Raw genomic sequence first — 13,074 nt, 5'->3', positions numbered from 1 at the left:
CAAAATGAAAAAAAAATGTAGTCTTGTCAGTTAAGTTTGGAAGGAGAAATGGAAAAAAACAAACGAAGGCATGTCTTCTCAGGAAGACATGAATGCCCTAAAGTGACCAACAGTTTGTGTTATGAAGGAAAATATGGGTAATTGGCCAGGATGGCACCAGCAGAACACATTTCTTGCTCTTCTGAAGAAAAAGAAGCTATAAATATTGGGGTTCGTTTTTCTATTTCTCTTAATGAATTGCCCAGTGACACATCAGGATATTTAGATCTGGAAAGATCCTACTACTTTTCAAGAAAATCTGTGAATGTTAGAGTTTTGAAAATAAGATAAACACCTCTGAATGTGAAAACACAAAAATGTCTACAGAAAGAGGGAAGCCAAGGTCCTCCACTGGAAACAACTAGGTTAAAACAAGCTTGGGACACAGTGCTCAAATATAAGGAGGACGACAGAGCATGTGTTCAATCAAAATTGGCATGGCTTCTAGAGCCTCTGCTTAGTTAAGCAAAAACAAAGAGTGTATCATCTGACCATATGGCTGAAATGAAGACCTGAAGGACAAATTCTTAAAAAGCCCAAGGTAAGGACAAAATTGAACATAAAGGGTCCTAAGGAAGAGGTTTCTTTTTCACTCATCAAAGGAAACTTCATTAATAGAGTTAACTGTGTTGACTGTAGTTGGTGGTTGACTAGAGTTGACTGTGATGGTGGTAGAGTCTGAGGTTCTGGGGCTGCAATAAAATAATTATCATCAAAGGCGATGCTAAAGATCACCATTTAAGACAGAAAAATTAAATGTCCCTTACTCTAAAAGCTATTCTCTCACTGGTGAACAATCAGGTTCTATGGCTTATTATACTAAAGATCACTCCACATCCTTTCCACAAACCACAATAAAAGTAAAAATTGAGAATTCTGGTTTTTGTTGATTTTTAGCTATTTTCTCCACTACCTAATATTCTGAAGATTCTTCCTAGTGCCTGAGGAGATACAGCTTTAAGGCAAGGTCAGGGTAGCCTCTCAAAAGCTGGCCAGAGTGTCCCATCACCTGCCAATTTGTTTTCAATTAGGATGGTCAGATTCGTCCAAGGAAGTAGGAAGAGGCAAGAGACCCAACAGACCTATAGCCAGGTCTGAGATCTGTTAGTTTTGGGTGATTTTTCAGCCTGGCTGGATCTGATATTCTTTCACCAAAAAAAAAAAAAAAAAAAAAAAAAAAAGGAATTGAGTATATGGTCTAAAAAGGTAAAAAGGGCCTTGATGGTTTATATAGTTCCTCATATTTACTAGTATTTATTACTGGTGAACAAATTGGTTTACATATGAAATTTATTCCATTCTTGTTAGCAAATCAAAGAAGTCAAAAACTAATCTCAGATTTCATCAAACACTGAACAAATTAAATAACAATATTATTTAAATATTCTGAAAGATAACAATCCTTCTAATGTTTTTCAAATTGGCAGTAAGTAAATGATACTTTGTGCTGAATATAGTTTGGTTACAATATCTGTTTGTGCTTTTGAAAAGATTATCCAATAGATTTCTTATTCTACAGAACAAAAAGAATTCTTTTCTTTCAAGAAGAAGATAAAAAAGGAACTCAATCTCCAAAACAGAAAAAAGTGAAGATTCTTTGTCATTTTTTTCCTACAGAAAAATTAATTAACATGGCACCCACCAACCAGCTTAAAAGAATTTAAATCATTTTGTCAGTTATATTTTTTAGACTACATTTACCAGGATGATGTTTCTGGACTAGGGGCCATGGAAGGATTTGGAGAAGTAGATAGAGACTCTATAGTATCTAAAATATAGAAAATATAACAAAAAATTTTGCAGGTAGAGAATTTTCATTTATTCTGAAAGCAATGTATAATAGATACAAGGTGTTATGGAAAGGTGGCATTGTTCATTAGCATGTCTGTGGCCAAAAAAAAAAAAAAAATTTTTTTTTTTCATTTTTCAAGAACTTATCCAGAAATAGATTAAAACAGATAAACTGCAAAGCTGAAGTGATATATCAGACTGAAGTACACATAGCAAGGCAAAAATTGTGTTTGTGTTTGTGTGTTTGTGTGTGTGTGTGTATGTGTATGTATGTAAGAAAGAAAGAGAGAGAAAAAGAGAGAGGGTGGGAGGAGTCTGGGTGTCTCAGATTCTACAGAACATAGGCTAAATAAATAGTACATTAATACATTAAATATAATAACTGTCAAAAAAGTCCATATCTGAAAATAGGAAACAAAAATTCTTTTTGAAATTTTGAGGATGTAATTCATGTCTTAATTTCTACCAAGTTGCCTTCTTAAACTGTGAAAAAGTAAAATTTGCTACTTGTAGCATCTTTTAGAATTTACAAAGATTAAAAAATGTGGTCTTATGAATTTTATAAACAAAAATCTGTATTTTTGAGTTCCTCACTGAAATGGAAACCAAATAGATATGGAGGCCCTCAATTAAGCGTCTAATTCACCTGTACCTAGAAATACTAATGTCAGGGTTTATTAAAAGCAAGTACATCTTCTGACAAGATTTCCTCTAATTTACAATTTTAAGGTATTATGGGTAAAGGAATAAAAATGTTAAGTGGCATGCAAATAACTACACCACTCACCTCAGCACAAGAGAAAAATACACCTGGCTCCCAGATTTGTGACTAACAATGAGAAAAATTTATACTTCTATCCACTGTGTCAGAGAACTGTGTTAAAAAAAAAACACCTATAATTAGAGGTCTCTCTCTCTCTCTCTTTCCAGTCTGTTAAAAGCCTGAAGAGCCAAATGTCACCACCATCTTAAAGATTAACTGTGAAGGAAGCACTTCTCGCTGGACAAGGCAGACAAGTTGGGACATAGAACATGGTGGGATTTTCAAGAAAGCAGTGGATTATGCTTATAAAACAAGCCAAACCCAATGTGGGTTTTTACTCGTTAGTGTAACCACAAAGGAAAACCAAAGAAAAAGCAAGCAATCTGCAGGGAAAGTGAGATGGAAAAATAGCAGCATGTGAGGAGAGGGCTGGGGAAGGCAATGAATCACTCAAATAAAAAAAGTTTTGGTGGTTTATTTGCTCTCCTGAACCTTGGCTAGTGACAGAAATCTTCCACAGAGCTATAATGGTGGCCTTCCCTCAAGTAAAAATAAATACATTTTAAAAAGCTAGAACCCAAGCACCATTTTGCAGAGATCCATTACTCTGTGTTGCCTCAGACCACTGGTGGTCAACTTAAGTGGATGTAAATGTAGGTGCAGATTCTGAAGTCCTAATACTTGATACGAGGGGGGAAAGCGAGGTTTTTCTTAGGTGATCAGAAAGTAGAAATCAGAGGAATATAAAATTCATTGGCTTCCAAATAATTTGCCACATGTTAAAAGAAAATGTCGAATCGAAGAAGTCTCTTTGCTCGAAGAGCTTAGAATAAGAACACATCCTCTCCCCTTACTTGTATGAGTGAATTTCTTATAAATCATTCTTTAGAAACCAATGAAATTACTAATGTAACTAACTATGTTTAAACTCTTAAGAACATCTGAAGGCTTTTTTCTTGTCTTTTTAAATTTTATCTTGTAATAACAGAAATACTTAGATTAGAGAGACATTTATTTAAATTTGGTGGTCTAAACACACGGTAATATTTTTCCAATCTACTAGATAATAACCTTCTCTTCAAAGTACAGCATAATAGTTATAACCTTATTCCAAAGCTCTCTAAGCATGATTTTTAAACAAATGTACATTAAGCCCTTCTCTCATATAGCTGTCGAAGTTCTTTGATTTAAACTGTTAGAGCTCTTGAGTTTCATTAGCTGTACTTCTTTCTCCAAATAACCCCTCTGGGTAAGAGTGAAACTTCATTCCATTTCTCTGACTTGGGAGACCTCACCCATGGTCACAGCATCAACTACACTCTCTTTGCCTAATCTCTAATTTCCTCCAGTCTGACACCTACACCTGGAAATCTCACTGCCTCTTTAAAGGGAGTCTTGAGAATTCTTTTTTCTGAGCAATTACATTTTTCTTCCTTGCCCATTTCACTGCAAAAAAATAAATCATGCCCATTTATGTAGAAAATCGTTTGTTTTAATGATTGTACTTTGTGAACACCCATTAGTGAAAAATCCATAGAACGTGACAGTGAGAAAAACCCTGAAGATAAGTTTAAAATTTGGAGGAAAATGATTTGTATTGACAGACTTCCTGAGTATAAGGGGATACCTAGAAGTCAACATTTAAACTGCTGTATAGACTCTGGATAAACAGAAAAAAAAAAAAAAAATGAAAACTTGGTCATTCAGTATGTCCTGCCATCTAAAGGCAGGGGAATATCTCTGTTATTAATTACATAAATGCAATAACCTTGCCCTGCAAAAGAGCCTTCTTCTCTTCAGCAAAACACCATTATTACGCCTGAGAAATAAACAAAAGTCAGTATTCAGAAATCAGTTTCATTTCAGAAAGTAAATCATGGAGCATTGGGAAAATCCCACTCTTTCCAATCTTGCAGCTGGAGAACGAGAAGTCTTAAAACAAGGGCAGAGTTTTTAGGGGCTGGAAACACTTCTCCCCTTTCAGGCTGAAAAGCTATTGTTCAGTGTGATCAGAATTCCAGTCCACTCTGGTATTGGAAATTATTTCGTAGTCCTAGACAAGGGAGTCCTCAATCACTCCCTTCACTCTATTTCTGTATTTTCTCTGTGATATTCATGAACAGAATGATCCACCCAAAAGCTCAGGGCAACACTATGATAATATCAGAGGGGCTGGTTATATTGAGATCATTGCATTTCATTTTTGCACTTTCTGTGGAAAAATTGTATCAAATAACAAAATACAAATCAGTAGTTCTTGTTCCAAAGAGTGACATGAAACAATTTTTTAATCCTACTTTTGGAATTGAAAAAAAAAAAAAAAAGGTTTGGGTAATTACCAGGTTTGGTGGGTGTCCCTTCTGGGGTGAGAGGAATTTTAGGTTTCAAAGAAATAAATGGTGTTTTACTGGGAGCTGGAAAAGTAAAGAAAATAATTGAAAAATCAGTATTTAAGCATTTCAGTGTCTAAAACCTCAAAAGGAAAACCTATACTTTAAGTGGAATGAATGCATCATCTTAGATGTTTTTTGGAAATATTCCATTGAAAGAATGGAATATTCTTTCAATATTATTGAAATATTGAAATTTCAATAATTTCAATTGAAAATTGAAATTTTCACAGACAAGTCAAAATGTGAAGACATTTTCACAGACAAGTATTTAACGGGAAACAGTGATAAATTTGCATCTGATTCAGAAAAAGCATTTCAAGAGTATATTTGAACAGAAACAGCATTGTTACAAATAGCCACAATAACTACACAAAGGAAATTATTCTAATCCATTATTTAAAAAAAATCAGTATAATAATTTTGTACCCTTACTTCATATTTCTCAGCCATATCCAAGACTTTAGGCATGTTTTAAAATGAATAATCACTGATAGGTAAAATGTCATGGTCTATAGTACAAAATAATTCTACTAACATCATAATAGACTACTATTCCTCCAAGAGAAGTCTGAATTTGAACTTGAGGGCCTCCCTCAAAAAAAAAAAAAAAAAAATGGAGTACTGTGTCTAAAACTCCACTTCACATACAATGGTGGATGGAAGAGGAGAAGGCAGCAGTGGTTTGCCTGCTTTCCAAGGTACAGGATAATATATGATGCTGAGTTCACATGTGCTGGATATGAGGCCAACTATTGAAAATCACAAAAGCCACCAAGCTATTGTACTTTATGAGATTCTCAGTACTGTTAAAATGACCTAATTAGAAGAGAGACTGAGACATTACACAAAAGCTAAGGCATTGAATTTTCATGTCAAAATGAAGTAAGCCATCTACCAAGGACATATCATTACCCAGTGTTGTCTGTGTAGATTCAGGGATTTTAGGAATTTTAGGTGTAACTGTTCCAGGACTTGTGGTTCTTTCTGGTGATAGAAAGGAAAAAAAAAATTAAGATTCCTAGAGGCAATAAAAAGATATCATCCCCTGAAGAACCGAATGACCCTTTTGAAATCCTGCCATATTTAGCTGTCAGTGTTTACAAATACAGTGAGTACAAATTTTGGGAAAGAATTTATAAGTTCAGCCATAGTAGTAAACGCTATAAAAAACTGTATTTATTCTACCACGGAATAAGCAAAAACTTGATTTGTTGAGCATGATTCTGAGTGTGTTATCTGACAATGAAAAAATTACGTCCAGGGAAGCTAGCTGTACCATGCAAATTCTGTGCTATAATGTATGCTTATGTTGTTCCCTCCGCCTTCAAATTTGTCTGAACCCTGCACATATTTTGAGACTTACATCCTCAACTCTTTCTTTTTTCTGAGCTTCCACACAAGTATTATAGCCTCATAAGCAGATTGTACAGTTTCATGTTGATTCTCACTCTTTATGCTGTATGATCTCTCTAAGATGATAAGCAATTGGACAGAGGGAGTCATGGTCTCTCCTGGGAGCCACAGCCCCAGTTCAAAGCTGAAAATACTGCTGGCACACAAAACAAGAACTGTCAGCCTAATAAAAACCTAAATATCCATACATACCAAGGAAACAAATTTCACTATAAATCTTATTTTCTAACACAGTGACATTAGTACCTGCTTCTGGGTTTATACCAAAATTCACATGTACGAACATCACTGAAATAATTTTAAATTATGTAGTATTGAAAATTGATTTATTTTGATTTATTCATCTTCACTTAATTTCAAATTTTGTAAAGACCCATAGACATTTAATCTATAGAATCACATAACCTCTTTTTATGATAAGGAGATGGACATTCTCTATTTGGAATTAAATATCCTGAGAGGTTAAAGAGGCAGTTATTTACCAGGTTTGGTTCTTGGTGTTTTGGGTCTGACGCGTCGTTTAGGTGTAGAAGGGATAGACGTAGTTTGCTGGGCAGCTGAAAGAAGATTTAATATAGCTTTGATAAATAATATTTTGCAGGGACCAATCAGGTTATAACTGTAAATTTGTAAACTTCTTGAATACAAGAATTACTTTTTATTTCTTTGTATCTCTAGAATGCCCAGCACTGTGCTTTCTACACAGTAGGGGTTCAATCAATGTGGTGTTTTGGGGCCAAAATGAATTAACTGTCCATATAAAAACCAAAGGTACATTGTTGAGCTAAATGTACTGGGAAGTGGGGACTCTTAAGGGATTTAAGAACACAAGGTAGAGTTAAGAACTCAAAAGATAATTTACTGAACAATAGGGGAGAAGCACAAACATTTGGGATTTAGAGAATGGAAGTTCAGAACTGCTTTAATTCTGTAGCTCATGACTAACCTCAGCAAGAGTTAATGAACTTCATTATTCAAATAATTTTCTATAATAGCATATAGACTGTGTTACTTCTCTTACCCATCTTTCCTCATTGTAGAACCTACATGGTGCTCTTTATATTTAAACTACATAGAGAAAAATACTCTGACCAGGTGGTATTGATTTGGGCTAAATAGAAGGAATATATTATAAAATAATTATCATCTGTAATTCCATTGCAACTTTCTGGTAAGCAAAGTGGAAAGGATTACAGAAAGAAAATAATTCTTAAAATACATGGACACCAAGATTATGGAAATTCTTTGAGAATTATCACAAGGCAGTCTGATAGATAACCCAGTTTTTGGAAGAATTTCATGACAGAGAATGAAAGGGAAGGTTTACTATGAAAATACTCTGGAAGTCCAACAAAACTGATTCTTTTCTTGACACTTTATCTGTTCTTTCAAAGTACACAACCATAAAAATGTCATTAGTTACCAGGTGTTGTAGGTGGCATTTCAGGACTTGTAAAGATTTCCAATTTTTGAGGAACAAATGGTGTTTCACTTGGAGCTGAAAATACAAACACCCCACCCACCAAGTAATTCCAGTTAAAATGAGGTATTTTAGGAGTTTTAACATGCTTTTAGATGGTATTGCAAAGCACATGCTACACGTACATGACTAAGAATGAAAAATGCATATAGTCTTGAAAGCTGGTAGATTAAAATAATGATTTAAAGAAGAGAAAAGATCAGAATGACAATTTTTCAGTGGCAGACTTCGGGCAGGGTCAACGCATGGAAGAGAGGTGATACGGGCCACAAACACATGAATGAGATGGGATGATATGGATGATGAAGAGGTCCATGCAATTTTCAAAGCTTTTCATTCCTTTAAGGATGGAAAAAAATGATCTATTATAGCTCGAGAGAGAGAGAATGCCCCAAATGCAATATAAGATGCCTGCATTACAAGAAAAAAAAATACATTCAGAAGTAAAAATGAAATAAATGATTAGATGTGATGGAATGAAATGGTCACTTGGAAGAATGGCATTCACATGGATTTTCTTTTGATGGAAAACAAAGTAGGATTTTTCTGTTAAAAACATTACCCAGTGTTGCCCTTGGCTGTTCAAGAGTTCTAGAAGTTTTAGGTGGGACAGAATCCAGAAATGGATCACTTGTTGCTGTTGGAATAAATGTCAACATTTATAAAAGCAGAAGGCCCCAAGAATAAAATACAAATTCATGAGTAACAAATTATGCCTCATATGGGAAAAAGTATCAAGAACAGTTGAAAGAGAGTGGACCAACATTTTTAAACTAGTGATTCATTAGGAGCGGAAGAGGAACTCACTTTTAAAAAAACATACATACTTTAAACATTAAAAACCATGATAAAAACAATGTTGCATATATTTCACTTGTTTTCAACTGTTTTTTCTGGTTTCTCACTTTTGTTTCTTAACTACTAGCTGAATTCACTCAGCATTCTATTTCATTTTTCCCCCTTATTTTCTGTTGCTATTCAAAATTATTTACCTTTATCATGGCACAAAAAATGCTATGATGAGGCTAAATATACAAAAAATATCAGATATATAGCTATGTCTAGCAGAGACCAGTCCTATTTACTCTGAATCTCTCACAGTACCTAGTTTAGTAGATGCTTAATGAACACTTGCTAGAAGGAACTGTTAGATTGAGTTAAACTCATTTGTAGAAGGATCAGTAAGTGAATGTCAAAGATTAGACCCAACTGGACTTCCACAGATGAATGACATGATGGCTCTAGAACAGGATTTCTCACCTCAGCACCATAGCCCTTTAGGACTGGATAATTCCTTGTTGGGGGTGGGGGGTCCTGTAGGGAGGCTGTCCTGTATATTTGCAGGGGTTTGGCAGTATCCCTGGTCTCCCTCCACTAGATGTCAGTACCACCTTCCCCATTTGTGACAATGAACAATATCTTTGGCTGTTGCCAAATGCCTAGAGAAAAGTCTTCTGCATTTGAGAACCACTGCTCTACAGAAAACTCTCTAAGAATCTAAAACTTTTTTGGAATGATATTGATAATAGAGCAATAGGGCCATTTCATGACTTTGGCTCAGTAGCAAGCAAATCTGCATCTCCCACACGTGGCAGAGCTTATTACTGATAGTGATAAAGAGATAATGGCTCAACAGAGAAATGGGTGGGCTACATCTCCCGGACACAGACTGCCACATTCCCCTGCAGAGCTCCGAAGAGTGTACTTCCTCCCTCTGCAAAATTAAAGCGGGAACTAGGTATAGTGCTGTCAGAATGGTCTGGCATCCAAAGAAAGTCCTGAGAAGCTGGATATACCTGTGTGGGGTTCTGACATTTCAGGCTCATCTGATGTCGCAGGGCTTGAGAAAACATCATAAGTGGCTTTTAAAAAGAAAAGGTAAAACAAAAGAGAAGATGTTAATTTTGACGAATTTTAAAAGATTTCATGACATAATTTAATGCTGGTTATAAGGGAGTCTCATGTAGACGTTAGTGAGTTTTAGCTTTGGGCTACTTGTCTTGTCACTAATGCATAAGCAATCACTGAGGCTTGCCTCCAGTCTCCCTCACCGCCCCCCACCCCTGCCCCAAACTAAAGGCTTTTCCCCAGTGAACCTGGACACTGGTCTTAAGGGTGATGTGTGCATAGTGCTATGTATTTATAATGAAGTGGTACCAGCTCTAAATCAAAGAGCTTCAAAGAATATAAACATATATGAGTCAGAAGCAATTTGAGGAGAGATTTCCAAAGAAGGAAAAAGCGGTCACATTAAAGCTTTTTACACCGAATCTACTGCTTGGTCTTTCTACCTAGTGAAAGTTACCATCATGGAATCTTATGTTGGGACCGCACTTTTCAATTTGCATAGTAATTTCTCACCGATTGGCTTATTTAACCCTCTCAACATCCCTGAGAAACAGGTGAGGTAGGCATCATCCTCACTTTCTAGATAATGGGGTGCTTTCTCCGTTTTCTTGACAACAAAGGTGACATTCACAGTGGTGAAGACATTTGCAGGTGGTCCCACACTGGACTGTCAAGCTCAGCATATTTTCCATCCCATTAACAGGGCCAGAAAGAGCCGAGTTAAGACCCGGCCTTTCCTCTTGCACCACACCTCCTGCCTCTTTACCTAGAAGCAGCTTTCTTTCTATATTCCTTGTAGTCCTACAGTCTAGGTGGATTTCAGGATCAATTTCACACACTACGTAAAATAAAGCGAGCAGGGTGACCTTAAAAATAATGGTTGATTTTAACAAAGGGATACACTTCATGTCCATGTAAGCACAGAATCTGTAAGCAAGAACAGCATCAAAATAAAAATGCTCTCTTTTCTGCACAAGGAGCTGTCACTAAGAGAATGAGAGGTGTACACAAAGCATTAATCGTTATGAGGTAGATGTTACTTTCCTTCCCCATTCAGAATGGCTATATGGAAATTCACAGGAAAATTTACTCAGTGGTTAACTTGTAGTTCAGGGACATTGTAGTGATTTTGAGCCAGTGCTAGTTGAAGGTTTAAGAAAGATAATACCACACTGTGGGACACACTCTAAGACAGAGAGGCCGTTCATACTGCACCACACACAAAAGAAGGAGGAAACAGATTTCATTTTGTGAAGGGGAATCTACTCCTTTGCAAAATCTTCAAAAAATGGAAAGAACATTATGAGTCATGCAAACGTTCTAAGAGAAGATCTATTACATTGTGATGCAAGATTTTTTCTTGTGTTTAGCTACAATTTTAAAGGGTCAGATAAGAACAATTGACTTTTTTCGGAAGATTTATTTATTTGACAGAAAGAGGGCATGAGTGGGGGGCGGTACAGAGGGAGAGGCAGAAGCAGGCTCCCCAGCACCCCAGAATCGTGACCTAAGCCAAAGGCAGCTGCTTAACTGGCTGAGTCACCCAGGCACCCCAAGAATGATTGACCTTTTAAAGGACAAAAATGCTGGCAGTTGCTGATCTGAGATTTGATTTAAGCCAATTTCAAGTCATGGATCTAGCAAAGTCAGCTCTGTCTGATTCTAAACAAGTTTGGAAAATTTTACCAACTTGTATTTCAACTTCTCATACCAGAAATTATGACTAAATAGTTTGACTTTTATTTATATTGGTGCTTGCTTTTGAAAAAGGCAACTGTCTATTACACAAAGTCCCACATTTCCCCTATTATCTAGTAACACTGTACCAGCTTTCTTCGATTCTGTACTTTTTGTCCCAAGAGGTATTTATTTGCCCTCTTTCTACTTTCATTCTGGAGGTTCCAAGCCAGGCTGCCATCTTCCCTCATGTTATTCCTAGAAGGCGTATAGTAGAGAAAGAAACCCTCTTTCTAGCATCCAATGGCCATTGTGGCTCATGTTGGGAACTTCCCAAATGTCAGGGACCTCTAACTTCCATTTTTTCAAATATACTTAAGACTAAAATAACACATCTGCCAGGAGGCTTGGTCCCAGCTATTTCCATTTCTGGAGTTCCTGAGAGTTGAGTAAGTTAAGAACAATTCACAGACACAGCTTGCTAGTAGTTTTATGCTCTTTGGGCAGCTTTGAGAGACACACTATCATCTCGCTTGGCTCATGGGTTGAACATGTTTTTATGACTCTGGTGTATAGATGTTTGAGGAAAGAACAGTGTCAGAAATGGAGTTCCCTAAAAATCAACAGTTCTTGATTTTGTTACAAAATTCCTATACGTCTCCGTTGGTGGTATAGTGGTGAGCATAGCTGCCTTCCAAAATTACTATACATGTATTTCTGTACCAGAATAAAATGTATGAAATGGTTAGACATCCCTGGCTTTTTACAATGCTACTCCAGCTATGAAAGTGACAGATAGCTAAGAGTTCAAAGCAAACCTTTCTATTTGTTGGACACTCTACATGCTATGATGCATTAGGCAAACACCTTCTATCACCAATGTTTACTTCAGTGGATGAAATGCTCCTATGTGACATTAAGCAGATTCTCTCATCTTGTATTCACAGAACAGAAATTGGACCAAAAGTTGCAGAACCAATCTAATACAAGTAAAATAGGTAGTTCAATTCAAAGGTTAGAAAAAGAAATTATTATTTTTTAAAAATAATAATTAAAAAATTTTTTTAAAATAGATTTTTTTTATTTATTTATTTGACAGACAGAGATCACAAGTAGGCAGAGAGGGAGGCAGAGAGAGAGAGGGGGAAGCAGGCTCCCCGCTGAGCAGAGAGCCCGATGCGAGGCTCGATCCCAGGACTCTGGGATCATGACCTGAGCCGAAGGCAGAGGCTTTAACCCACTGAACCACCCAAGCACCCCAAGAAAAAGCAATTATTAACTTTCTTTTAAAAAAAAAGTAATGACTAATAACCAAATTTTACTTTTGTATTTTTCAGAAAAAGCAGTGGTATGAAATAAGGCATAGAATCATTTTCTTATTTGCTCACAATTTTCTAAAACCACACTGCTAGTTTATGTGTTGTTGGTTGCTTTAGTTTTTAAAAACTGATTAGATGCAAATTCTATCATAAAAATGCTCTGGTATTGCTCTGGAAACATATGATGGCACACAGATAAGGCATTTCCAATTACCAAGAATTTATCAATGTATTTTATTCAAATTCCATGAATATTGGTAACCATGTGAAAGACTTTCCTTTTTAAACAAATTCTTAAGACACATAGATCAATGGAACAGAATAGAGAGCCCAGAAATAGACCCTCAACTC

General features: G+C 36.1%; 1 protein-coding gene across 1 annotated transcript in view; it reads right to left on the bottom strand.

Annotated features, from left to right (window-relative positions):
- The window catches only part of LOC111146515 (ABI family member 3 binding protein), a 259,405-nt gene that overhangs the window by 111,955 nt on the left and 134,376 nt on the right, over positions 1-13,074 (bottom strand). The window contains exons 13-18 of the mRNA XM_022502061.1: positions 8,442-8,516; positions 7,823-7,897; positions 6,882-6,956; positions 5,899-5,970; positions 4,933-5,007; positions 633-731 (exon numbers count right to left, since the gene is read on the bottom strand). Of these exons, the coding sequence (XP_022357769.1) occupies positions 633-731; positions 4,933-5,007; positions 5,899-5,970; positions 6,882-6,956; positions 7,823-7,897; positions 8,442-8,516 (471 nt within the window). The remainder of the gene's footprint in view (positions 1-632; positions 732-4,932; positions 5,008-5,898; positions 5,971-6,881; positions 6,957-7,822; positions 7,898-8,441; positions 8,517-13,074) is intronic.

The sequence above is a fragment of the Enhydra lutris genome, unplaced genomic scaffold (genome assembly GCF_002288905.1).
Source record: "Enhydra lutris kenyoni isolate GAN:26980312 unplaced genomic scaffold, ASM228890v2 scaffoldscaffold2, whole genome shotgun sequence".
Lineage (NCBI taxonomy): Eukaryota > Metazoa > Chordata > Mammalia > Carnivora > Mustelidae > Enhydra > Enhydra lutris.
The sequence above is the reverse complement of the archived record's forward strand: the minus strand, read 5'-3'. Positions and strand labels throughout refer to the sequence as shown.